The sequence below is a fragment of the Tauraco erythrolophus genome, chromosome 4, assembly GCF_009769465.1.
Source record: "Tauraco erythrolophus isolate bTauEry1 chromosome 4, bTauEry1.pri, whole genome shotgun sequence".
NCBI classification, from domain to species: Eukaryota; Metazoa; Chordata; class Aves; order Musophagiformes; family Musophagidae; genus Tauraco; species Tauraco erythrolophus.
In genome coordinates, this window is record NC_141468.1 from 55,479,225 (window position 1) to 55,506,006 (window position 26,782).

At 36.6% G+C, this 26,782-nt stretch overlaps 1 protein-coding gene across 6 annotated transcripts in view; it reads right to left on the reverse strand.

Moving 5' to 3' along the window:
* ANKS1B (ankyrin repeat and sterile alpha motif domain containing 1B) overlaps positions 1-26,782 on the reverse strand; it is a 476,662-nt gene that overhangs the window by 407,774 nt on the left and 42,106 nt on the right. For all 6 annotated transcript variants that reach the window (XM_086610938.1, XM_086610942.1, XM_086610943.1 and 3 more), the window contains exons 2-3: positions 7,768-7,848; positions 3,430-3,586 (exon numbers count right to left, since the gene is read on the reverse strand). In XM_086610938.1, the coding sequence (XP_086467064.1) occupies positions 3,430-3,586; positions 7,768-7,848 (238 nt within the window). The remainder of the gene's footprint in view (positions 1-3,429; positions 3,587-7,767; positions 7,849-26,782) is intronic.

Genomic DNA, 26,782 nt, shown 5'->3' on the forward strand with positions numbered 1-26,782 from the left:
CTCCCTCCCTGCTCTCAGACACCGAAGGCCAGCTCACCTGGGAACTACTAACCTTATTATTAAAGACTGAGGCAAAGAAGGCATTAAGGACCTCAGCCTTGTCCTCATCCCTAGTGACTAACGTACCCGCTGTGTCCAGTAGGGGCTGGAGGTGATCTTTAGCCCTCCGTTTGTTATTAATATATTTATCGAAAGACTTTTTGTTGTCCCTAACGGAGCAGGCTAGTCTAAGTTCCAGTTGGGCTTTTGCCCCCCTGATTATCTCCCTACATGCCCTAACTTCCTCCCTGTATTGATTCCTGGATGCCTGCCCATTCTTCCAAGACTTATAAATATCCCTTTTTCTTTTGAGATGTTCCCAAATCTCCTTTGTCATCCAAGCTGGTTTTCTACCCCGGCGGCTTGAATTCCGGCACACAGGTACAGCTCGCTCCTGTGCCTCATATACATCATGCGTATCAACTGAGACACCTGTGTTGAACAGTGATACAATTACTCTTACATAATTGTTATGCCGTAACCATTTTCTGTGTGTAGAGTTGCCAGTCAACATTCCACTACTCCCATAAAATAATTGTCATTTAACTGTTCACCTTTCTTTTCAATTTTATGTAATAGGAACAGTAGGGGGCATTCAGAGCTTTAGATGCTGGATATGTCTGGATTTGATCCTATGATTCTGGTTAACTGCATTTTAAATGTGTAGAATGCAGTTCAGTTAAATTACAGTATACCATATTAAATCCATTAATTCATGTAATACGCATTTACGCATCACGAGCTTTTCATTTACTTCTTTGTTGTGTTGTTCATTACTTTCACCTACGTTTTTAGAAGTATTTCTTTTACATCAAATTTTAATAAAAAATAGATAACAAGCAAAGATGTATTACAAATTAGTTGCAACAATTTTTTAATAATGAACAGAATTATTTTCTTAAACTCAAAGCATATAAATTCCTAATGTGATCCTTGCCAAAAAAATACAGGGAAAAAACGTCTGACTTGAGTATATTATTTGCTGTTACGAAAAAATGTCAGGAAAAATGGCTATCCTTCTCCTCAACTCTCAGAAGAAAAAAGAAGGAAGAAAAATAGCCCAGGATATCTTATAAGCTGTAGCTTCAGCTCCACAGATCTGAGAGAAGCTATGAGAGCTATGATGAGCTACTCGCCTTATACAGCCTATCAGCAAGTAAGTAAAAGCCTCAGAAACCTACAGACTCATAAGAATGTGCAATAGGTATTAGGGTGAGTATGCCACTCTGGTGTTATCTGAGGATATATGGGTGGAGATGGCTTTATATCAACATGACATTTCCCTCATTTCATGATATGGACAATATTCTCCTGTGGAGAGTGCTAATTAGCAGAGATAAGTCAGTTTCAGCAAAGTGGTCCACCTACTATAACTGGCCACTGTCTAGAGTGGAACACCAGGGGATTTGCAAGGTCAGAAGATCTGTGTATGTATGAGTTTAACTTCAAAGTTTAATATGACCAAGACTCCCTCAAGAGACTTAAGGTCCAACATTTCTTCTGAGGATTGCTCACACATTTTCCATCATAAAGTTTTTGGGCAAAATGCGTAAAATGCGTAGCAGGAGATCTAATGACAAGACCTTTTTTGAGTCAGTGGGATACAGAATCAGATGCATCCTTGCTTATTTGCTTCAGTGATCAAACCAGAAAGACTGGACAGCACACATAATCGAGCTAGGGAATATTCTTGAAGTTTGGATATATATGTGGGATTGGGAAGAATTAGGTTTGAATTTACATTTCTCTTGCTGATCTTACTGAAATATCTTTTTCACTATCCCTATCTCTGAAGTTCCTGCATGGTTTCCAGTTCTTTGTCAGTAGCGTACAAATGTCTTCAAGCAAATGGATGACATGCAATCAGAATGTTGCTTTTTTTATTTTGTTGCAGAAATAAAACCAAAGAAAACTTTCTTGACAAAAGGTAATCCTACAATTCAACTGGTTTCATCCTATATGCAACAGCTGATGAGAATGAGAAACTTGGAGAAACTCCTAACCTGCAACTCAAACCACAGCATGACAAGTTTTGGTGTTTGTATTTTTTCTTGGATAAGGCAGGGTATTATAGGATTTCCCATAAGACTGTCACATGGGTGTATTTTATTACTTTATTTTCCTGTATTTCCTGCACTAATACTTGATATTCCTATCATAGTTATTGTATGGATTCCAATGGCTAAGTGTATAACCTCAAATATCAAATAGATTATTCAAGGAATGGCATCTCACAATGGCTGTTTGTAATTTAGCTCTAACATTTCTTATTTTCTCACAATTTGCCTTGTGACCACACTAACGTAGACACTGAGAGTGCAATTCATTTGTTAGACTGTACTTCACCATTTGAGGTGCTGTAGGGTACTCTACCTGGAGTCAATCAGCCACTCCACAAGAACATGGAAATTTTTGAGCATCCTCTGTCACACTTTCAGGCCCACACAGATGTCTCAGTTACTGCAGCACCTCAAAAGGTACTGGATTTCTGTGTTTAGGCAAATTAATCCTGCCTTACTTTTGGTCATCTGATCAACCCTGTTGGCTCCTGAGTAGACCTCTGTGGAATAAAACAGAGCAAATACAGGCAATGTAGACACTAAAATTTAGATCTGAATCTGGAACTGACTCTCGCCTTTATATTCCAATAACTTCCTGATTACCCTGGAAAATTCAATAGCTTATGGTTACTACTCATGTTTCACAGCCTACTTCCAGTTCTCAAGCAGTTCAGCTGACTATAGATGGTGTCAGATTTTAATCGCCTTCTTTCTTTCTGCTTCTAAATGCTAACGCTACAAATGGACCATATAAGAATATACAGAATGAAAACAGAAGGTGTGCCATATGTTTGACAACAGAATGCAACATATTTATCCTGCTCTTACTCGCTATAATATTCTCATTATTTTTTCCTAGTATTATATGTCCTTTCTGCTGCACATGTATACATGTAGTCCATCTGGTTTGTCATTCATCTCTGCATATCAGTTCATTTACAGTACACTCAAAATATACGAAGAATATTAATTTTATCTCAAAGTTTTTCAGCAATTTAATATCTAATAAAGTTAAAAAGACACACAGTTTATGCAAATTTACATCAATATATTTAAAATGCATAGTTAGAGTATGTCTTCATACAATTTTTCACAACCAAGCAGAAGGTTTTTTCATACTTTTTAAATCTAATATCCTTTAGGTCAGTATTCATCCAGAAGAAATATATCTGGTATGGATATTTTGGAAGATTTTATCAGTCTTGCAGAGAAATTACTAAAATAATGGAGAGTAGATTTATTTTTTTAATTTGGCTATAAATTTGCCAGACCTAAAGAATATGTCCTGCTCTTTTCTGATGATCTACACAAAAATTTTTTAGCAGTTCACCTGTTCATTCACTCTGGAGTGTGATGGCCCATGATGGATAAGGATCTTCACAATGTCTACATCTCCTCTCCAAGCAGCCAAGTGAATAGGAAAATAACCTTTATTATCTGCCACATTAGTTGATGCTTCATACTGAAGTAATTTGAGAACTATATCCCTGGAAAACAGGAAGTAAATCTAAAAATTGATGGGAATTTGTTTTATTAATTTTTTACATGAACTTATTACAAAAAATGAACATATTACCAAAATTTTTACCCTGAATAACGGAAAAAAAAAACTGTATTTCAAGTGAAGCTGCTACAAAAATGAAGACCAATCCTTTTTAAGAATAAAATAGATAGTAAAACATAGCCAAAATGTTATTCATTGTATATGATTCTTACTTCGTATGAATACTAATCAACAATATTATCATCAGTTCTCTGAATCTGTTTCTTTCAACAGGATCACCTGGCCATGGAATCATTCTTAGAATTTGCCAGTCAAGGCCACGTGCATGTCCCTCAAAACAAGCCTTCCAGGCATTAAAGGCAGAGAAGTACTAAGTACTCCTATCCCCATCATTGCTGAGTTCTGGAGGCAGAGAAGCAAAAGGGTAGCTTTATCAACACAATTCTTGCCTTAAGGCTTAAAAGTAACAGGTTTTCTTCTTTAAGGCATTATGTCAAAGAGTTCTTTTGGAACAATGTAATGATGATCTAGTTAGACATATACTATCTTCTTTGGAATAACTGCTTCTATTTTCATTTTGACACCCAGCTTCCTGAAAGCTGTGAGGAAAAAGTGATTTTCATTATTTTAATTCTTATCATATTCCTTTCAGTATTTTCAGTGTGGCTTATCATACATTAAATGAAAGATTAGTGTAAACTGGCATATTGCTCCCTTGATTTTTAAACAGTCTCCTGTACTTAACTACAAAGGTTAAACTTAAAAATCAACCATGTGATATGATCATTGGTTATCAAGTATGTCAAAAAGTAAATCAATTCTGTCTTATCTCTCCATTTGTCTTCTCATAGTTTCACACAGTCAGGCCTCATTAGTTATGAAGTTAATATCATCATGATCCAGTGTGGGCAGTTTGATGCACATTTTTGCTGAATATGGAAACACCGGCTCTTACCAATTTTACACAAAAAATCGGGGGGAGGGTGTGGAAGGAGCTCAGTACAGCCTATATTATGACTATAAACAAAGGCCTTGACTACAAATTAAGACAGAAGGTAAATCCTTAGGTAATTGTTCTCCCAGCCTTGAGGGAAACTTATTTAATTGCCTATTGAGAGAAAAACGCGGCAAGCAAGGATTGAATACATCCAGGCCAAAGGAAACTCTCAATCGTCTCCAAAAGAAATCATAGAGATATTGGAGTCATTACATCTAAGCTTTAAGGGAGACTTTAAGCTGGATTTTGCTTAGTCCTGACAAGGTCAAATAACAGAAAAACAACCAAGAAAGAGCAGCTCCAGTACATAAAGACTTATGCTACACCAAAAGTTACAGAATAGTAACTCCTGAGACATTTTAGTACTAATAAGGTTTGAGAGACTTCTTATGTCATAATAGTTGGTCTTGCAATAGATGGTCTAATGAAGGCTAGAGAAAGTTTGAAAGGTACACAAATTGAAGGAAACAGAAATTGAAACGTGGGGAAACAAAAAAAAAACTGAAAAAAAACCCTCCACAACTTAATTCTATTGGTGATGATATATAGCAACTATTGGGAAGAGTCTGTTGTGACATTCAAGCTACAAAATAGAACCTAGGTCTCCTTCCTCCTTCAAGAATGCCCTGACCTATCACACTTCTCTAGGGTGAGTCTTTTTTAGTGCTCTGTCAGAACTTTTTCATTTTGTAGAAATAAATCTCCAAGAGGAAAAGACTGAGAGTCCTTAGCCCAGTAACATTACTGGGCTAAGTGAAATTACTTAGGGAGACAGAGATTCAAGTCCCTGCCCCAGATATGACTTAATTACTTACATAAAGCAGAATAATTTCAAAAACGAAAGATAACTATCCCAGAATAACTATGGAGGAGGGAATTCATCACATACAATGATCAAGCAGAAACTTGAATACAGGTGTTCAACAAATATCCCAGCCACAAATTATTGATTGGGTCATTAAGTCTTATGTTCTCAGTTTACCTGAAAAACTTTGAAATGTCTCAAGTTCATCCTAATGTAAAGTGTGAAAAATTAGAACCCCAGAAGTTTTCAAAGGACAAGAATTTCTCCTAAGTGGGAAGGCTCTCATGTCAACAAATTGTACCCAATGTTGATTTTAAATATCAAGTTGCAAGTCTGAAACAAAGTGTAAAGCTATTTATTTGTTATTTGTGGTGACAAATAAACTACAACCACAGGCATCTGTCCAATTCTCTTGTTGACAGTGCTACCACTATTGTAGCAGGATCAGCATGATGGCTTGGACAGCAGATCCTGAACCATCATGATTTATCATGAAAAACCTCATGATGTATTTCGATTTACTTTACTATGATAAGCTATAAATGTGATGTCAGTAACCCTGCTGTGAGGGTAACGGGTCATAGCAGCCAGTGGCCATTGCGACCTTTTCAAGAGCAGCAGTTGTATCTGCTGCAGTACATAAGTCCATATCTTGAAGTTCTCTCTAACTTCAGTAGAAGTTTGGCCAACACTGTGCCTAAAAAGGTTTTTGGCTGTTGTATGTTTTGGGATTTTATAGCTTATATTGCTAGGATTCACTTGAAATCTCTGATAAATTCAGTGTTTATACAGCAATATTTTTACTTTACTGGGTAACTATTGGTTTATAGTCAGTATTAAACATCCTAAAACCAGTTTTCGTCTATTTAAAATCAGCAATCTTTGCAAGTTAAGGTTTGGGCTTTTGTCAATCAAAAATGTGCAAAGGGCACAAGAAATGATCCATAAACAAGAGAAATAGGATTTTCTTCCTTTTTTAAAAAAGGCTGAGTTTAATAGACCATATTAAGGACTTAGACTTAATTTCACGGAGGTGAAATATATTAATGGATGGTTCTGAATCTTGCTACACGACTGAAGTTTTGGAAAATGCACAATATCTTATTTAACAGTATTTTAACTTCCCTTATTTGTTCAGAAAAAGAATATCCTATATTCACCAAAAGATTAATCTCATCTAAAGAAAATATGCAAGTTTGTAGAATACAATTAAAGACGTCCTAAAGTCTTAATTTTTCCAAGGAAGAATGCAAAAATTGTGAAATGAGTAAACTAAACATATAAGTACTATGGATTCATATGTTATCTTATGGGCAGTCCAAAATTCTGTTAAAGTTAGTGCAAATCACTCTTATATCAGTTGGGTTTTGATCAGTTCCTTAGCTCCCACAGAGGAATAACCCAAAGCCTTACCTTAAAATTTTCCTTAGTGAAAACCCAGGCAGTGTTAACATCATCAGTTTAAAAACAAGACAGCTGGACTGCATTAAGAGGGGCAGCTCTTACCTTGGTTACAGTGGGGTCCATCCCACTAGAACTTTATAGAAATCATTAAACTCTTTCTTTCTTATTCTGCCTTAATAACAATATGCAGATGGCAGCATAACACAATGGAAGTAACATGTAGCAAGGAGCAACATAATAACAGAGGTAACACAGAACAAATTACAAGGTACAGTAACAAAATATTTAGCCAGTTTCCATTTTTTTACTGACATGTCAATGCCTTAAAGAGTCCACCTGCACTGATATGCCTGTGCAGTACCCCTCAGTGGGGGTTTTGCAGGCTTTTCCCAAGCTTGTCGAGACATGCATGTGGTAACTTGGATGGACAGCAGGGAGGTAAAAGCTACAAGGTCCCATGCAAGGTAACGGCTGGGTTTTTTTCTGCTTTCAAGTGTCTAACTACTAAATATTTTTCCCATGCCTTTTTACTTTGATAATGATTAATCTATATTATTCTTTTATTCCACAATATTGTTTCCTTAAACATTCAACGCACTATACATTTGTACATACACACACAAGTATACTACAGTTTTCTGCTGTAATTTCCCACCAGCAAAAAAGCACTAGAGCCACCACTTGCAATAACAATAATAAACTTACTCAAAATCAAGCAAGAGTTTGGAAGAACTACTATAGAATCAAAAACTTCTGAACTGCATTTCCCATTTTTTATTACTACATGCTGATATAAATGACAGTGTCAAAAATCCTTATATTTATATATCCCAAAGGAAATAAGATTATTTTAGTAAGCCAGGGTTTGTCAACCTTCTGTGAAAATCGCAATGCTACATATTTTTAAGTTACACAGTTAAATACCATTCTACGTAAAAACCAAACATGAGGCACTTACTTGTGTCCATTTAAAGCTGCATGATGTAAAGCAGTATAACCTGAACTGTCTGTGCAGTTTATATTTGGTCCTCGCCAGATGCTGCAAATAAAGCACAATTGTAAAGTTATTTTTTTGGCTGGGCAAGTAAAGAAATGTCAGAATTTGATGTATAAATAATCTAAAGATCACCGCAAGAAGTGTGATTAAGAGACAAATTATCTTGAAAAGAACTTAAAATGTCATGTTGATATCAATATAATTTATAAAAATAATTTTACAGATTGATCTTTATAGCAGTCACGAAATTTATGTAGGGCAGTCTCAAAGACTAATAACTATTCTGTCATTTCAATTAGATCTTTTCTTCCAGTATTACTGTGGTAATTACACTGAGGTTATAGTCTGATTTTGCACTACTTTTTTCACAAGTATATATTCATTGACTTTAGGTCAGTTAGTCTAGATTCATATAAATGTAAGATTAGTGAGATCCAATTATATCCTTTAAAGAGATGGTAAGTTCATTCTTTTTACTTGGCCTGATATTTTAGCTCCCATTTTAACCAATTATATTTTTAAATAATTTACATATATATAAACCAAAAGTTTAATAAATGATGCTTCCATTTTTTGTGATCTTTCTGTATTTTACCGTAGCTTCACTATGTGTCCTGTGTAACCAGTTTCACAATCTATTATGGACTGTTCATGAAACAGTAAAGGAGACTTTTTGTTTTTTTGTTTCAAAGTAGAAAAATATGACTGTTAATCTACAAAAAAAAAAAAAAAAAAAAAAGGAAAAAACGCCAAAGCCCAGAAATTGGATACCAGAGGTATATTGAGTACCTGCAGGTTTTTTGCTAACTGACTACATTTGAAGCTGACTGTATCCTTTGTGGAAGAAATTCTGTACCTATTTTTGTATTCTGTAACACAGTTTTCAATCATTAATGTTACAACTTGTAAGACACAAGATTATGAGTCCTGAACTACCATCTGTTTTCCTCAGCTTCTAATACAGTGTTAAACAGTCATTGATAAACAATATTTTCCCTTCACTTCATACCTTAGAATCAAGAGCTGCAGTTTAAAGAAAATAATCTGAAACGAATAAGTAAAAAGGGTTCTTCATACTGACATTTTTCATTATCTACATCAATAAAATGACATACTATGTTTAACATATGCTTTTTGAGAATTCTTTACTACTGAATCTGTATTTTATTACCAACAGAAAACTGGTGTTGCAGACTGGTCTCTTTTTCATTGTGTATGTTTGAATGATTAATTGGCTCGTAAATTTAAACAGTTGTTTTCCCATAAGCAATACTGCATGCATACAGAATTATTTGTGTGTCACATTGTGTTCGGCAGTGAGCGTAGTTCACCTCTCCCTGCAATTTAATTTCTTGGAAGAACTGGATTGAAATACTTTCTTGGGTGCAAAGAAGCAAAAAATGAAGTTTCGTTTTTTTTTTTTAATCTGCTCAGAAGTCTACAGATATTCTTTTCTACAGAAGGCAACTTCCAGCTATGAAAGTTACTCTAATTTTTCCAATTAAAAGTAATTATTTTAACTTCATGAACAATAGCTCTTCCATAATAGACATGTTATTTATGTTGCAAAGACAGGCTCTCCCTATCTATTGGAAGGAAAGAAGTCCTTAACTATCAATATTCTATAACTTCTTTTATACTTTTGCATAATACTTTATTAGTTATTTTCTTATTTTTGGATTCTATTTTCTTTCGTTGATTTGTACCAGCTTAGAGGAGAATGAAGCAGAAAATTGAAAGCGGTATAGAAACTCATACTTTAAATATTAAAATAAATGGCCAGAATATTAATTTACTTGGTTTTGCCTGCTTGCTTGCTTGCTTTGGTTTACAGTTGTTAGGATTTGCCTGTTGGTTGTTTTTTTCAAAATGCAAGGGATCCATGAATTCATATATTATTCCTGATACATTAGGCTTTCAAAAAAATCATGTAAAAAAACCCAAAAGAAAAAAAAAAACAAAACCAAGAGCTAGTTCTTTTCCTCCCTAATTTTCTCCTTTAACTCAGACACTCTTTAATACATTGTTATACTTTCTGGCTCCGGTCTTAGGAAATATTTTTCAACTGAAACTGTAGTGAATTTTTTTTTTAAAACTGAAACTTTATTAATGAGTATATAAATGCACCTATGTTAAGCTTCTCAGGACACTGAGGCTGGGAGACAAAGGAAAGCAAGTAAATCTTGATGATTCGGAGAGATGAGACAAAATGGACAGACTAACCACTTCCAGCTCCCAAATAGTACAGAAAGATATACTCAAAATCAGAACCTGGTTATCAAACTAAAGAACACAGGAGACATGAGCGGGACTTGGCTGCAAGCATTTCATTTCCCTTGGGCCAGTGCAGAAATCCCCTCCTAGGAGGTCTTGCATTGCTACAGTATTGCAACACGATTTCCTACAAAATGAATGCAGGTTTATTATATACACTGGATACTTACACTTTAATAATCGACAATCAAATTCAAATTAGTCTGCAAAAAGATATTCTTACACCCTAAAACTCCCAGCTGTGGTGAAGAGTTCATCTAAATCTCTTCTCTTGTAATCAGAATACCACAAAGCAAAAGTATAGTGCTGTATTAGCTCCATAAAAAAACATCTAATTTTGTGGAAAAGCGGGGTAGAGAAAGAGAAAAAACCTAGAGAGGCCTTCTTTGGCATCATAAACACATACAGTATATGAGCAATTATCAAACATATTGATTTATCTGAGTATTAAATCACTTCAATAGTCACTGTGAAAGCAACACTAAGGAGAATTTAGAACAAAACAAATTACCATTCAACCTCCAGAAAAGAAGATTTTGACAGAAGATTAGCAATTCTTTAGATTATTGTTAGTACTGAATGTTCTCAAAGACATTTTCTCTTCATTCTTTGATGCAGTCAATAATCAAAACTCTTGATTTTACATACATTAGTAAATTGGGATTTTTTTTCCTGTGTACATCTGTGAATTAGGAACATCTATCGATCACTTAATGAATTTCAAGAGAGTAATTGAACCTAATTTTTGTGAAAAAAAAAAATCAGTTTTTAGTCAATGAACTAAAACTCTGAATCAAAACACTATCATCAATTATACATCAAAAAACATGATCATCAAAGTGACAGAGGAATCAACGAGGAGAGGTGCTATGCTGGACCTTTTGCTCACCCACGAGGAGGGTCTGATAGGGAATATGAAGTTCAAGGGCAGCCTTGGCTGCAGTGATCATGAAATGGTGGAGTTCATGATCCTTAGGACAGCAAGCAGGGTGCACAGCAAGCTCACTACCCTGGATTTCAGGAGAGCAGACTTTGGCCTCTTCAGAGATCAGCTTGGTAGAGTAACACGGGATAAAGCCCTGGAGGGAAGAGGGGCCCAAGAAAGCTGGTTAATATTCAAGGTCACCTCCTCCAAGCTTGGGACTGGTGCATCCCAACAAAGAGGAAGTCAGGCAAAAACACCAGGAGGCCTGCATGGATGAACAAAGAGCTCCTGGACAAACTCAAACACAAAAAGGAAGCCTCCACAGGGTGGAAGCAAGCAGAGGTGGCCTGGGAGGAATACAGAGAAATTGTCTGAACAACCAGAGATCAGGTTAGGAAAACTAAAGCCCTGACAGAGTTAAATCTGGCCAGGGATATCAAGGACAAGAAAAGCTTCTATAGGTACGTCTGTGATAAAAGGACTAGGAAAGATGTGGGCCCTCTATGGAAGGAAATGAGAGACCTGGTTACCCAGGATATGGAGAAGGCTGAGGTACTCAATGACTTCTTTGCCTCAGTCTTCACTGACAAGTGCTCCAGCCGCACAGCCCAAGTCACAGAAGGCAAAGGCAGGGACTGGGAGAATGAAGAACTGCCCACTGTAGAAGAATCATAGAATGGTTAGGGTTGGAAGGGACCTCAAAGATCATCTAGTTCCAACCTCCCTGCCATGGGCAGGGAAACCCTCCACTACACCAGGTTGCCCAAAGCCTCATCCAGCCTGGCCTTGAAAACTTCCAGGGATGGGCCATCTACAACTTCTCTGGGTAACCTGTTCCAGTGCCTCACCACCCTCAATGTAAAAAATTTCTTCCTTAGATCTAATCTAAATCTACCCTCTTTCAATTTAAAGCCATTGCGTCTTGTCCTATCACTACATGCCCTTGTAAAAAGTCCCTCTCCAGCTTTCCTGTAGGCCCCCTTTAAGTACTGGAAGGCTGCAATAAGATCACCCTGGAGCCTTCTCTTCTCCAGGCTGAACAGCCCCAACTCTCTCAGCCTGTCTTCATAGCAGAGGTGCTCCAGCCCTCAGATCATCTTTGTGGCCCTCCTCTGGACTCGCTCCATCAGCTCCATGTCCTTCTGTTGCTGGGGAATCCAGAGCTGAATGCAGTACTCCAGGTGGGGTCTCATGAGAGCAGAGTAGAGGGGCAGAATCACCTCCCTCGACCTGCTGGCCACACTTCTTTTGATGCAGTCCAGGATACAGTTGGCAAGTTGGCAAGAAGATCAAGTTTGAGACCATCTAAGGAACCTGAAGATGCACAAGTCCATGGGATCTGGTGAGACGGATCCTGAGGAAACTGGCAGAGGACATTGCTAGGCCACTATCCATCATATTTGAGAAGTCATGGCAGCCCAGTGAAGATCCCACGGACTGGAAAAGGGGAAACATAGCCCCCATTTTTAAAAAAGGAAAAAAGGAGGACCCAAGGAAGTACAGGCCAGTCAGTCTCACCTCTGCCCAGCAAGATCATGGAGTCGATCCTCCTGGAAACTAGGCTAAGGTACATGGGAAAAAATGAGGTGATTGGTGACAGCCAACATGGCTTCACTAAGGGCAAATCATGCCTGACAAATTTGATAGCCTTCTGTGATGGGGTTACAGCGTTGGCGGATAAGGGAAGAGCAACTGACATCAGACTAGTCCAAAACATTTGACGTTGTCCCACATGACATCCTTGTCTCTAAATTGGAGAGACATGGATTTGACAGATGGACCACTCACTGGATAAGGAATTGGCTGGGTGGTCACACTCATAGAGTTGCGGTCAATGGCTCGATGTCCAAGTGGAGACCAGTGACGAGTGACATTACCTGGGGTTCGGTATTGCGGCCAGTGCTGTTTAATCAACAACATGGACAGTGGGATCAAGTGCACTCTCAGCAACTTTGCTGCTGATACCAAGCTGTGTGGTGTGGTTGACCCGCTGGAGGGAAGAGATGCCATCCAGAGGGAGTTTAAACCCTGTTGAGGGCTGAGACAGTTCTAGTATATGTCTAGTTCTCACCTCTCCCACTCCTCTCCCCACCTTCTTTCCCAGGTCTTCAGTATCTTTGGAAGCTCTTCCTAAAGGCCTCCTGGCTCTTCTGGACTATGGAAGTAGTGAATCTAATCTTGCCAGCTCAGTTTTAAAAGTGGGAAATCCTGAACTTCATCCTATTGCCATTGATGTCGGTGGCAAACACCAAACAGTTCAGATAAATTTAGTTTCTTTATTGTTCCTGTGATCCACAGAATAAATACGTATTACAGGAATTTGTATTGTTGCTCCTATATTCATTAGTGCTCTACCTATATTCATACACATTTTCAGTCATGTGAACTGAGCTTATAGAAAATATATGGACAATTCCACAGAGCATTTATGAAAATACAAACTTTTGCACAATAATATGTATCATTAATTATTCAGATAGAAAATAATAATGTTACTTATTATGAACATCAGCAAAACAGCTCCTATTCTTCATTTTATACACAAATAAATCAAATTGACAACGATGTTGCTCTAACCTGTATAAATTAATAATGTTACTTAACGAAAGATAGAAATACTTCATTTTAGTAAATGTGGTATTTTTTTTCATTCTACAATTCCTCTTTGATGGAATCCAGTGTTATTTAAAATATATTATCCTGTAAAAAGAATGTATGTCTTTTCCATGTATGGTTTGACCTATTATTTACACTACTTTGCTGAATTTGAAATATAGTTTCAAATTACTTCAACTAAAGCAAATTTAAATATTTGCATTTAGTGACAGTGGGAAAAAACTCTTTTAGAAAGTCATATTTTAAAGTATAATAAATAATTAATAAATAATAATAAGGTACTCAAAAGTGTTACATGGAAAAACAACATCCAAAAAATGCATTCTAGGATTCTTTTTGAGCAAGTTCAGCTATTGGTCTTAAATTGACAGAAGCAGACCACGTCTTTAGTAAGGCTACCTTAGATGTTTTTTCAGTATTAAAACCAGCTGTTGCATGCAGGTACTGAAAGTTAAAAATTCAAAATGAAAATAATCATAGTAATTTATTTTTCTTCAACTTAAAAAGGAGAAGGGCAGAGGGATTATCCATTCAATTAATATTAACTGTATTTTTAAAGCTTATTGTATATATAATTCCAATTGTTTATTTAAGTGCTTTTGTTGTATCAGTGTGAAATGTGACTCAAAGACATTTCATTTTTGAATGTGTGGAACATGCTCATCATGTTTTGATCCTGCTGTTTAGTTGTCTCAGTATAAATAATACAACAAAATTTGTGGACAACTAATTCATGAGATTAAGTATGTTATTCAAGTTCAGGCTCTAAAGCAGCTTATTCCACTTATTTTCTTTAACCTTGATCTGTTTACAGTCTTGGCCATAAATAGTGTAAGTCTGGAAAACCAGGGAACTTCACTGAACTGTGATTTTATTTCCATATTGATTCTGTTCAGTTGGTAAATGATTTCTGTTTAATATGAAATACTGAATATAGTAAACATTATGAGTTTGAATATATATTATACAACATTTACTTATTACTATATTTAGATTGGCTCCTATACAAATAGGTCTCAGTCCTACACAGTGGTCTGATAATGAGGTAGAGTTATGTACAATAAGCTACTTCCTCCTTCAACAGCTTACAAAAAGATTTACTTATCTCATTGATCAAAATAGAGAAGACAACTATAGGTTGTTCTTCCTCTTCATAGGTGTATGATCAAGTTAATCCAACAAATCGTCTATCAGCAAAGGGCCAGAGTTTTACAAGATCGTTACCTGTACAAGATCTACAGGTGTGGCCTATACTCCGTAAGTTTGAGATTTGTCATAGTAACATGAAATTACTATTGTAATGAAGTGCAGACAATAAGTAAAGTAAACCCAGTCTCCACCTTTCTTTGGCAGTGAAGATTTCCAGAGGTAAAGGAAATTCTCCTGAGCAGTTCATGTGTGAGAAACAAAGATCCTTCTATCAACGAATTATGCACTTCAACTTGGAAACTTGAAGAACAAGTGGGATAAGCTAAGAAAGGAGCATACGGAGCACCATTTGATTTCTCATTAGGGAGACATAGTAGACATTCACAAAAAATACTACAGGGATGCTTCCCGTCTATCTGTGATTCTATGTCTCTCTGAAAGGCAGAGAAGGGTTTCTTACTGCCAGCTGTTGTAGAAGTCTCCTTTGAATGTTAAATGAGAACAGAAATGTGAAGACAAATTAGAAAAAGAAGAGTCACTCACTCCCATCTAGCCTATCTAAGGCATGGGCAACAATAGCTACCTAATAATGCTCAACTTCACAGAGCATTCCTGCTATATCTGTTGTAATTGCATTCAGAATTTGGTTTCGCTTTTGAAAATCTGTCTAAGGAATGATATGTGCAGTAATAGTCATATCCATAAAGAAAGATATCAAGCAGTACAAAAGAAGAAAAATTCATAAATACACAACATTATTAATTTAGCGCTACTGTTATGTTTATCTTCTACGGATCATGCTTCTTTCCTCCATGAAAAGCTAAAACAGTTGGTTAGAAGAAGATCTTTTTCCAAATATACAAATAGCAGGATCAGCACTTAATGTGATAAGCGTGGAAGTAAAACGGGTAATTTAAAAAAGCATGTAGAACAAAGGCATCATGTCCAACAACATAAGACTCAAAAACCAGTATCTTACCTGAAATTACTGTTTTTCAAGTTTTATGAAATATCACTGCTAAATGAACACTGACAGATTTAACAGACTACATCTGCCCAGAATAAAATTTGGAGTAGGGTGGCAGCATTTAAAAGTATACAGATAACCTAGTATACTTACCTATTACCATTCTTGCTGTTACTAACTGTATTTTTTATTAGAGAAGCACAAGGCTAGTATAGTCATTAATCCAATCTGCCATCCACACTTTCTCCAGTGGAAAGAACTAAGAAAAGGCTGACTATAAATGACAGAAGTTCAGCATGTAGCTGAGAACAGGAAGAATCCCAGACATATAGAGAGACACACAAGTCTTGGATATCCAGAATACCCTTAGCCATGATGAGTATCATAGCCTCGTCTAAAAAGAGTCAGTGTGGCCTTATCCTTTGAATAACCTTAGCAGAACAGAACAATTGCAACTGAAGGAAATAGAAAAAGTCTTAAAGAAGCAAATTTTGATAGAGTTAGGACTTAAGAAGCAGCTCTAAAGAAACTTGTGAGGCAAGAAATCACAGAACCTGTATATGAGGTCATCATGATTGTGAACTACCTGAAGAACAGGGTAGAACAGTACTGAGATAGAAACTATACAAAATTTCATTCATGTTAGTATTAGGTTATGTGATAAACAAAGGAGCACAAAGAGACAACAGCAGGTGGGAGAATCAAGTAATACTCTAGCCCAGCTACTCTCAAGCTTATCACAGAAGAGCCATCAGAGCATTAAAGACCTATCTCTCCAAGTCCAGCAGAGCGCAGCAGCACAAGGGCAGGCAGGAACCCAAATTACAGACTCAGAGGAAGGGCACCCTGGTCTGTCCTGCGAAAGCCTCCACCCCATGGTCCAGGGGTGACATCCATCAAGATGAGGCAATGCTGGAGCACATTTCAGACTAATAGGGGTTACTGTCTAGAGGTATGGGACACATGGGATTGAGCACGACTTCTTCCGGGATGTTTAGGGGAGGAACCAAAGGCAAGGAAAGGGATAGATTTAGGTGATTTCAGGAGGAACAGGTGTGAGAAAATAGTGGGATAAGGGGACAAAAAGGGCCGATCACATGTATATAGTTGGCTCTACAGTACAATTGTCTGGTCATGTCCTGCATGTCCTGTCTTATTAAATTCCATTTCTATCTCCCTGTGTGAGGGGCTCTATTCTGTGTCCATGTGTATATGAGGGTCCAACTGCCAGCAACTGGGTCAGAGGACAGGTTAGCGAGCCCACATGTCTGTGTTTTCAACAACTGGAGCAAATGAGGGTCTGGGTACCAGACACTGGAGTGGGACCATGGGTCAGAGGGTCTGTGTGTCCACGGAGCCTGTAACTGCAGGGAACATGAGCGTGTGAAACTGTGTGGGATTGCTAGTGAAGATCAAGCTGAACTAGTCAGCAAGTAGGTGAAGTAGCCTGGGAACCAGTCATGTGTCTGCATGTCTCTGAGGTTGAGATCACATAAGGAGGTGGCTGCCACATGAGACCAGGGTGAAAGTTAAATTTTGCAAAACAAAAGATGAGCAGTAGGCTTCTGCAGAAGCCACAAAATGTATTTTGTGGTTTTAGCCAACTTTGAACACTTGCATTAAAAATACTAGAGAAATAAGTGGTCTTGTATGGCAGACAGGCCACTGGGAGCTGTGTTCTGGGAGTCTGCAGATCAGACAGTCTGTGTATGTGTAAGTACATGCAAATTTAGAGACGTTCAGTTTGGGAAAGAATGTACCTAGAAAAACATGTTGAGGAGCACTCAGTTTCTCCAGTTAAGTACTTTAAACTAAAGTTTAAACTTTTAAACTTAAAACTAAATAACCTAAACCTGAACAAAAGTCACATGAACTAGTTTAACTGAACTAGAACTCAGTTTACTTAAAGTTGGAATCAATTTCATTTGAAGGTATATAATTTTATTCTGATAGCGTTAACAGTTATATCAGTTTAAATGTTATAAAAATCAGGTTATATGCAAAAACGTAAAGGAGAAATAGTTTGACTTCTTGCTGATGTCACGCAAAGGAACAGGCAATAAATTAGTCATGCTTTATTAAAAGAATCTGTCATATTTTTAAGGTCACTTTGCATTTGACCTTTATCTCACCAGCTTGGCTTCATCATTCTTTACAGACTACTCATCTGGAAGTACACTGGCTGCATACACTGCATAATACTGTGGCTGTATTCAGAGAGCAATATGTTCCTGACTAATACTGGTTAGCTTTGCCTTATCTTTGCAGTCAGGACCAATTTGCCTGGACTGGCTAAAAGAGAGAAAGCTTTCACCAGTTGTGACAGCAGGGTTCCTCTGTATTCCAGTTGTCTATAGGGACAAACTGGGGTTTTTCTTAGTTCACAGTGAACCTTAGTAACTCCAGCTTGTCAATGATGAGTCAGACAGATCCTTGGATCCACTCCAGAGTTCTGTCCTTGAGAATCCAGTCATCCTGATAGGAAAAATGTTAACTCTCATTTGGCATCATCCCGCACAAGCACACCATGAGAAAAGCTACTAACTAAATTATGAAAATACTCAGTCTAAAACCAGATCAGCAGGCAGTATCTTTAATAAGTAAAATCATTCATGTTTAAGCAAGGTGAACCGTGTTTTAAAACTGCTGTAAATAATATCTCAAGGTATGATCTTATGTAATCTGAGCAACCTGCAGGGATGTCATAGGACTAATGCTGAAAATCAGTGCATCAGATTAACTGTCCCTATGGAGAGTAACTTCATACCCTGTGTATCCTGAGTTTGGGCTCCCTACATATATGAGGTAGAGGGATTCTACACATTTGTTATGAATCAGACCTGTAGGCTTCATATAAGATCTTTAGATTGATCAAGATCAACTAGGAATAGGGCTCCATCGTGTTAGGTAATATTAGGCCATACAATAGAGAAAGAAAAACAATCAGATATACTTGACTATATCTTTTTTCAGTATATATATAATACATACATACACGTGTATATACATATATTGAACTCTCATAAAAGAAATGCCGGGTTCTTTCAACTCTTCACGGATAACCACTATTTAGTGAAATTATATAAACAATAATTATTTTTCTGTAAGCACAGCAACAGAAGAAAGGTTTTGAAAGCCCTTGCATATCTCATGATTGTAAGATACATGATACACTTACATGAACATACCTGTAAACACTAAACTATAGTACATATCATCAGTATTTTCTTTGGAAAAACAGAACACGTTCTCAGATAGACCACTCCAACTTCTTCTTTTTTAAAATTTAGATGACACTAAAATCAAAAAAAACGCTAATATTTCTCATCTCAGGAACAAACTGAAGCAAAGACCCATTTCTCTTTCTCTCAAGAATACAGATATGATGACATATTTTTAAAGTGGAGATATTCCTTTAGCCATTCTTTTTCCTAATTCAGCTGACCTTGAAAAAGTTATAGAGGGTTTTTCCAGAATATATTTCTGGAGGTCCAACATAGTATTCCCATCCATCATAAATTCATACTGTTCGCAATTTTAAACACATTCTTATCACAGACAGGCAAAGTCAATATTTATTGTAAAAGGAGATTTTAAAACTTCTAAATGATTAATTATGCATCCTGGAACACTTACTGGCACTTGTTTAAGTGGAATAAAAATTCCTGAAGCTGTGGCACTGGAAGCAGCACTGGGAAGAGTAACAATATATATCACAAATTTTTGAAATATGGAAGCTGTTAGAACTACAACCTCATTCTAGAATTAAAGATTGTTCATCCTAGAAACCAACCTGATATGAAACTCTTTGTTATAGCTCTAGGACACACAGAACAGAACTTGCTATCTATAGAGTCTGCAATTCAGCTGGCTTTAATACTGTGTCCTTCCTAATCTGGGTTTCCTCAAACACGGAGTAATTCTATCAGACACCAGCAAAATAGACATCAGAAAAAATATGTGATTCCATTTCCTCTTGATTCTTGAAGGCCATCCCACACCTCATTCTCAGTTTATGCTGAGATGTGCAAAGGAGATTCAGAAATCAATTTATAGTAGAGCCTTAATCAATTAAATCAATCACTAGCTACTTTGACATATGAGAACGTAAGAGTCTCACATCTTGTGTTTACATTCACATGGTATTACAACAGCTATCCACCTGATTTCCTATATTCTCAGCCCAAAGCTTCCATATCTTCATCTCATAACAGCAGCAACAACATCTAACACTTTTGGACAACCTACCATAAACTTAACCTAAACTCAGAACAGTGAAAGAGCACAGCTCCAGCAACTAACTTCCAAAATACAAATCCTGAGATATTAAGGCTCTTGAAGTGTATCAGTGAGCTATAACATACGTACAACATATAGACAACATTTTTGCTTTCTAGTAGAATACTTCCTCAATTACTCAGACTCCATAGCCCTAAACAGGCAATAAGCAAGGCAGAGAATATCAGAAGCCTGCAACAGTACATTTTTGCTGAATTCAAAAGGAATGCAAAATAGTGCTAGACCCTCTTATCCACAACATAAAATATTAAACAATTTGAGTCTGTTCTCTGGAGTAACATGGTTTCAAAACAGAGGTTCATTTAATGTCTTTGCTATAAAGCTAGCATAGACTATCTGCATGTTACCTGGCTCCATCGAAGTGCTAACACTCATTCTTTCCATCAGCATTAAATTAACTTTGTTAATAAGAACACAACCTAGGAAAGACATTTGAAAGATAAAGATAGATATGACAAATATATGATAGAAATGATAGTTACTGGATAGAAAAAAAAAAATAGCACCTACTTGGATTACATCAATTCAGTATTTCTTTACTTCTTTTGACTGGATTAATACATTAAATAAGAAAGTTGGTTAGTGTGAAATTAGCTATTGCCATAAGTACAACTGAGCAAAAACAATCCACTGATCACGTTTTTTCAGAGACTTGAACACTGCACTACAGAATGGTGGCTATATCAGACATACTGCATAACCTAAAATGGAATCTTTGCAACATCCAATCTTTACACATAGAGCTATTATAAAGTGACATGTTTAAATGTGGTTGGCATAGTATAGAAAATCTGGATAAGAAACATATTGGATGAAACCGTGTTCTTTGGTACAAAAATCACTAGACTAGGAAAAGTTATTAACTAAGGACAGTTTGAGCACAAATCCTCCATCCTATACTCAAGCTAATCAGATTGATAGGACAAGAAAAGCTTTTCAACAATAAAAAAAACCCCATAGAATTAATTCCTTAATTCTCTTCTCAGCAACATGTCTGAAATAAAAGAGTATCAAAACAGAAGCGTACTACTGAGCACGCATTTCATTTGCTGTGCTTTGCCAACAGAGGTCAGAGTTACCTCAGAGGCATCCAAAGCTTTACTATGATCATGATTGGAATTACTTTATCAGCACAAGATTATGTTCACAGACACAAAAAATATACTTTAACTAGAGAGGCTAAAGTTTCACAACTTTACATATTACAAAGGTCTTCCAAAGCTTTTGAGTATACAATGCCAATACCATCACTTAAAATTTCATGAACATCATTACTGAAATAATTGCAAAGGTCATATCCATCACATTACCAACAAAATATTTGGTAAAATGTACTAGTAATCACTTGGATCACTCAGAAAAAATAAATTCATCCAACATGATGCCTTTTATTGAACAAAATCATTTATGACACATAACTTACAAAGCAAAATGTAATTAAGTAAAAATATTCACTAAAGCTGCAGTCTATTTATTCAAATCCATTAGGAGTTATTGTTTCTATTCTATTTAAAAGACTTATCAAACATGGAAATGAAATCCAAGACTAAGAGGTTAAATGACACAGAAGCTTTTCCTACAAAGGAAGATCTGGCTGATGTAGACCTTCAAACAGCTTAAAAAGAACAAAAAACCCCACTTATTTCTAGATATATCTAAAGTGAACACTATGTTGCTTAATTCTACAAAAACAATGAAATACTAACAAAAAAACTAAATAGTCTTTGTACCTCCAATAGTTCTATTGAGGCATGTTTTTTAGAAAAAAAAAAGAGGCCCCATAGCTCATGAACTTTTCAGCAATCTTAAAATAAAAATACTAAATTTGGGGGAAAATATTTTGAGAATGTTAACTGAATAATCATGTCATCTTTCTGCTTCTTAAAATAGAACTGATAGGATACTTCACAAAATCTGTTTCGGCAGATACCTTTATGTAAAACGTATGATAAGACTCAGCCATGAAAGGAATAATTTAACGTTCTTTCTGAACTGCTTCTTTGGTAAAAGATATCTGGAGAACCCAAATTTGGGTGCAAATATTCCTCTCAATACCACAGATTTTGAGAAACATTGGAGAAGAGATCTCAGTAAGACACTATGCAAAATGATTCATTCCCACTCTCTCTCCCTGTAATCTACTATGAGCACCACAGAACATTCAGGGCTCATGAAACAGTTACTATGATTTGTTCAGCTGTGTTTAACACAAATAGTATCCCTAGTTCTTTATACAACACAGCAATAAAAGAACAATCCATGACTAAATATCTTAGGTACTAAACTAAACGTAACATGTAAGGATAGACTGGCCTACAACATAAAAAGGGGAAGTCATACACCAAAAAAGGTTGTAAAATGCATTTGTGAGATGGAAGATTATATCTTGTTTTCCTTTATTACATGTACAAATCATAGTTATTTTGATGTTTTACATTAAATGTCATTAAACTTAGATCATTTGCAGAGAGGAAGGGATCTTTGTTTGTGAAATCTCTAGAAAGGTGTAGATTTTTAGAGAATGATGGAGATGGAAGGCCTGTGACATACATATAGCCTAGGTTCTCTGGAAACTACTTAATAGTAACTGTTAAAAGAATCCAGACCCAAAAAAAACCACTGAAAAACAAGCCCATGTTCTATTTACCTTATATTGAATTCACTTTAAATTCCAATTATCTTTAATTTTGGAAAGAAAAATCTTTTTCTACATCTCATTTTAAGGGCACTTTCAACAAGTAGATTTGATTGTTAGTTCAATCTTGACAGTAAAATTATTCTGTTAAATGAATAAATAATAATTCCACCAGAGGCTGCACAAACTCATTTTGAGTGGTAAGAAGAGGGATGTTTTCCTCCAAGTGCTGAAGCCTGACCAAAAAAATACTTGTAATCATATCAGAAAATATATGTGTGTATATATATATATCTCCTTCTAGTGGAACTAAACTTAAAAAGTGGCTGAGGCGTCACCCAGAAAAATATTAAATTGAACCAAGACTTTTTTTACATCAGTTTTCCTGAGTAGCTGGATACTCAGCATCCAGCAAAAACTACAGAAAAAGAGATTGATTCCTTAAATGGCTGTGCTCATGTAAGGCCTGACTAGTTGCTGCTTCATGGCTGGTCTCCCTCGGTCCCACTATCCAGGCAAAGAACCCCACATAGGTGTGTCTGACATAGCTTAAGTGCACTTCCAGGAACATTTCTTTCCCATTGAGGGGGTTTGTAGTAAATGGTAAATGTTTAAAAACCACATAATCACTAGAATATCTGACTCTTCTTGATTTTCAAGAAGCTAACTGAAGAGAGTGCAAAGTGATCTGAAGAAACTTAGCATCTTAAAAGGCATGAGAGCTCAGCCCAGATTTATATGAAATACCTGCATTGATAATGCGCTTATGATTCGAAAAAAGATTGTACCACAGCACTACTCCTTTAATATTGGTAATTGAGACACTGAATTAATTTGGGGTACATTGCTAGCATAAAGAATTACCAGCCATGATCAAAATAATTCCATATAGACTTTGAAAATGCCAGTTCAGAGTAGTCTGAATGCACAGACAACTTGTAAACATTTTCATTAAAAGAGTAATCAAACAAAGCTGAAAAGTTAATTTTTCCTTGGGCACAGAAACAGAATACCAAGATGCAGTTTATAGTTGTAGAAATTTTAAAACTATACCAAATCGACAGCAAACAAAAACAGAAATAAAACTTCTGACCTTCTTGTAAAACACAAAACTTCAACAGTTCAATAGCCAATGAAGGAATAGATTCTCATTACAGTGAAATATAAATTTTAACCTAGTTGATCATACAGTTCTGCCACACAGGAGACAAAAATTTAGTAACAAATGCAGGGCATGAAATCATTTCAGAATGGCTTCAGAGGCTTTTTTAAATGGCAAGATGAATTTTACAACTTCAGTTTTGTACCCACAGTGGTTACAAAAATCTTCACTTAAAGGTAAACTGATACTGGATTGTCCCTTTAAGTTTGCTAAAAGAAACTGTTTTTCTGATAGGCTTTCCTATATCCCCCAGCCACTCTGAACAATGTAAAATCCATAACAAATTTTCCAGACAATCATGTTTAGGTAGTGGAGTTTTGCGTACTTGTCTTCCATGTAACAGAAGTACAATTATTTTAGTCCTCATTGCACATTTTGATTTACAAAATGGCAGCAAGCAATCTGAGATCTAGAATTTTTATATACTGTTGAGATTGAAGTACAGTCTGGAACGTTAAAACTATCTGGCTCTGCTTAACTCCCAGAAATTATGTCATGAGTTCTATGCAAGTTAGCATCTCCATTCCGCTAGACTCTGAATGCCATGTCAGTTCACTTGTCACGTCCAGTCTGAACCATGTAGAAACACAGAATGCATCTGCAATAGTAAATTAAACATTAAACAGGGGAGATTTAGATTGGATATAAGGAAGAAATTTTTCACTCAGAGCTTGGTGAGGCACTGGAACGGGTTGCCCAGAGAAACTGTAGATGCTCCATCCCTGGAAGTGTTCAAAGCCAGGTTGGATGAGGCTTTGGGCAACCTGGTGTAGTGGAGGGTTTCCCTGCCCATGGCAGGGAGGTTGGAACTAGATGATCTTTGAGGTCCCTTCCAACCCGAACCATTCTATGATTCTATGATTCTGTGATTCTGTGATTCTGTGATTCTATGTTTGGAACTACTTTCTTGCATGGAGGTCATACTGGCATAGAATGTTCCACACCTACACTACTCAAACCTTCCAAACAGGATAGCTGCATCCAGACTGTCTATCAGGCCCTAGGCCCACACGAATTCTTCAGCTGTGCCTGGTAGCTCATTCCTTGGGAGAATGCCACATGGCACATTCCAGCACCCAGAAATGTTCCTGGTATGTTAAAGTTAGATGTGGCCTCACACTCCTGTCATGGGTTTGGCAGAAGCCTGTCTTCCAAAAACAGCATTTCTCAGCTGAAAAGACATAAGAGTAATAACATCTGAGTTTGGGTCTGGATAGATCTGATGAGCATCTGTCCACAGTACATATTTGTGCTTTAAGCCTTTGATCATTCCCAGCAGAGAGGACAGAAGGGAGGAGTAGCAAACTGACCCCACCTCCTTTTCCAGCTATTTGCCTGATTCCAGGATAGAGGGTAAAGAGAAAGAAAGCTATATACATGAATATTCCAAACATACTGTGGCTGGTAAGTCACCTTATTTACTTCCTTTCTCCATCTTCCCCTGCACACTCATATTGATGAAAATTCCTAGCAGTGCATCCATAATTGCACAGTTTACCTGCAAGGCAGCCTAGCAGTCTCATTCTGGTATCAAGCTAAGAAAGGAATTTACAATGGACTCAGAGTGATCTTATTCCAGGAAAACATTGTTAATGGCTACACTAGCAGGAATTTCCTCAACTTCTTAGAATAAATACTTACAAAAAAAAAAAAAAAGCAGTGTTTAGAAAATGGTTCAGAAAATAAAAGGTAGGCATAGACCTGAAAAATTCTCACATGAAAAAATAACCAAACTTACGTTCTACAGAGAAACAGAAGTTCTTGGAAAAAACTCCCATTCAAATTGTATAGGAAGAATCCAGAAGCAACTGGGTGGGAAAAGAGAATTACTGCCACCAGCAGGAAACGAGTTGAAATTAAGGACAGCAAAAGCCTCTTCTAAACTGACAGATTTCTCACTTTTAATTTTGCCATCATCACAAATCAAGGAGAAAGAAGCCTTCTTAAGTGAGAGGGACCTAGTTAAACATTGGAAATTTGGCCTACTTTTATCAGAGACAGTATTTCCCGTAATTGATTAGATGGTCTCTCCAGAAGGAAGAAAAAGTCTGACTTGTGAGAATAGGTCAAGGATGAAAGTGAGAGTTGGATATGAACATCTGTGATGAAGGAGATCCTGAAACTAGGCGCTTCCATAATGCTAGCCTATCATACACTCTCTGGGAATCCCTGGAAGAAATGGAAATGAAATGAAAGTATACATCATGGAATTTAATCAGAGAAGGAATCAACAATAGAGATTCCAAGGCCTGACAACAGTTGAAGCAGGGCAGGGGACACTTTCTGTTGATCTCTGAGACAAAAAGATCAGCTTCTGGAAGGCTCAGGTCATAAGATCAAATTTATGAATGTTATCCTAAATCATCCACTCACAGTTCACAAGCCTAAAATAGGTCAAATCATCTGATGGTGTATTCAGAGCTTTGCACAAGGCAAATCTTAACACTGGATGTAACTATCTGAAAGATTAGCCAGCTCTCAATACAGGAGAAAGAATTCCATACCTCCTAGTTTATATATCACATTGTAGCAGTGCCATGTGCAAGCTCTTGTATCTTTTGATTTGGCAAAGAAATATTTGACATATACTTTGAACAGGATATCTGTATAGACATGAGTCTGCCATGAATACTACAGTCTTTGCCTCAAGGCTTAGTGGCATCTCCAGGGAAGAAAAGAGACATGGACAGGAATTTGTAATAAAAGCGTATCCTTTTAGAGACACTGAATGGGTCATGCCACTGTTATGGAAAACTTAAATCTTATTTATGGTCTAAATAGCCTTAAAGTGCTTTTCAGGGCCAAAACAAACCAAAAATCAAGTTTATCATGCCTGTGGATTTTGACAGGAAAGGTCTTTAGATAACACAAGGTAGTCCAGCACAACTTGACAGAAATTTGGAAAGCTATTGGAAGCTTTCTCATTTTAGAAGTTATGAGGAATTTAGT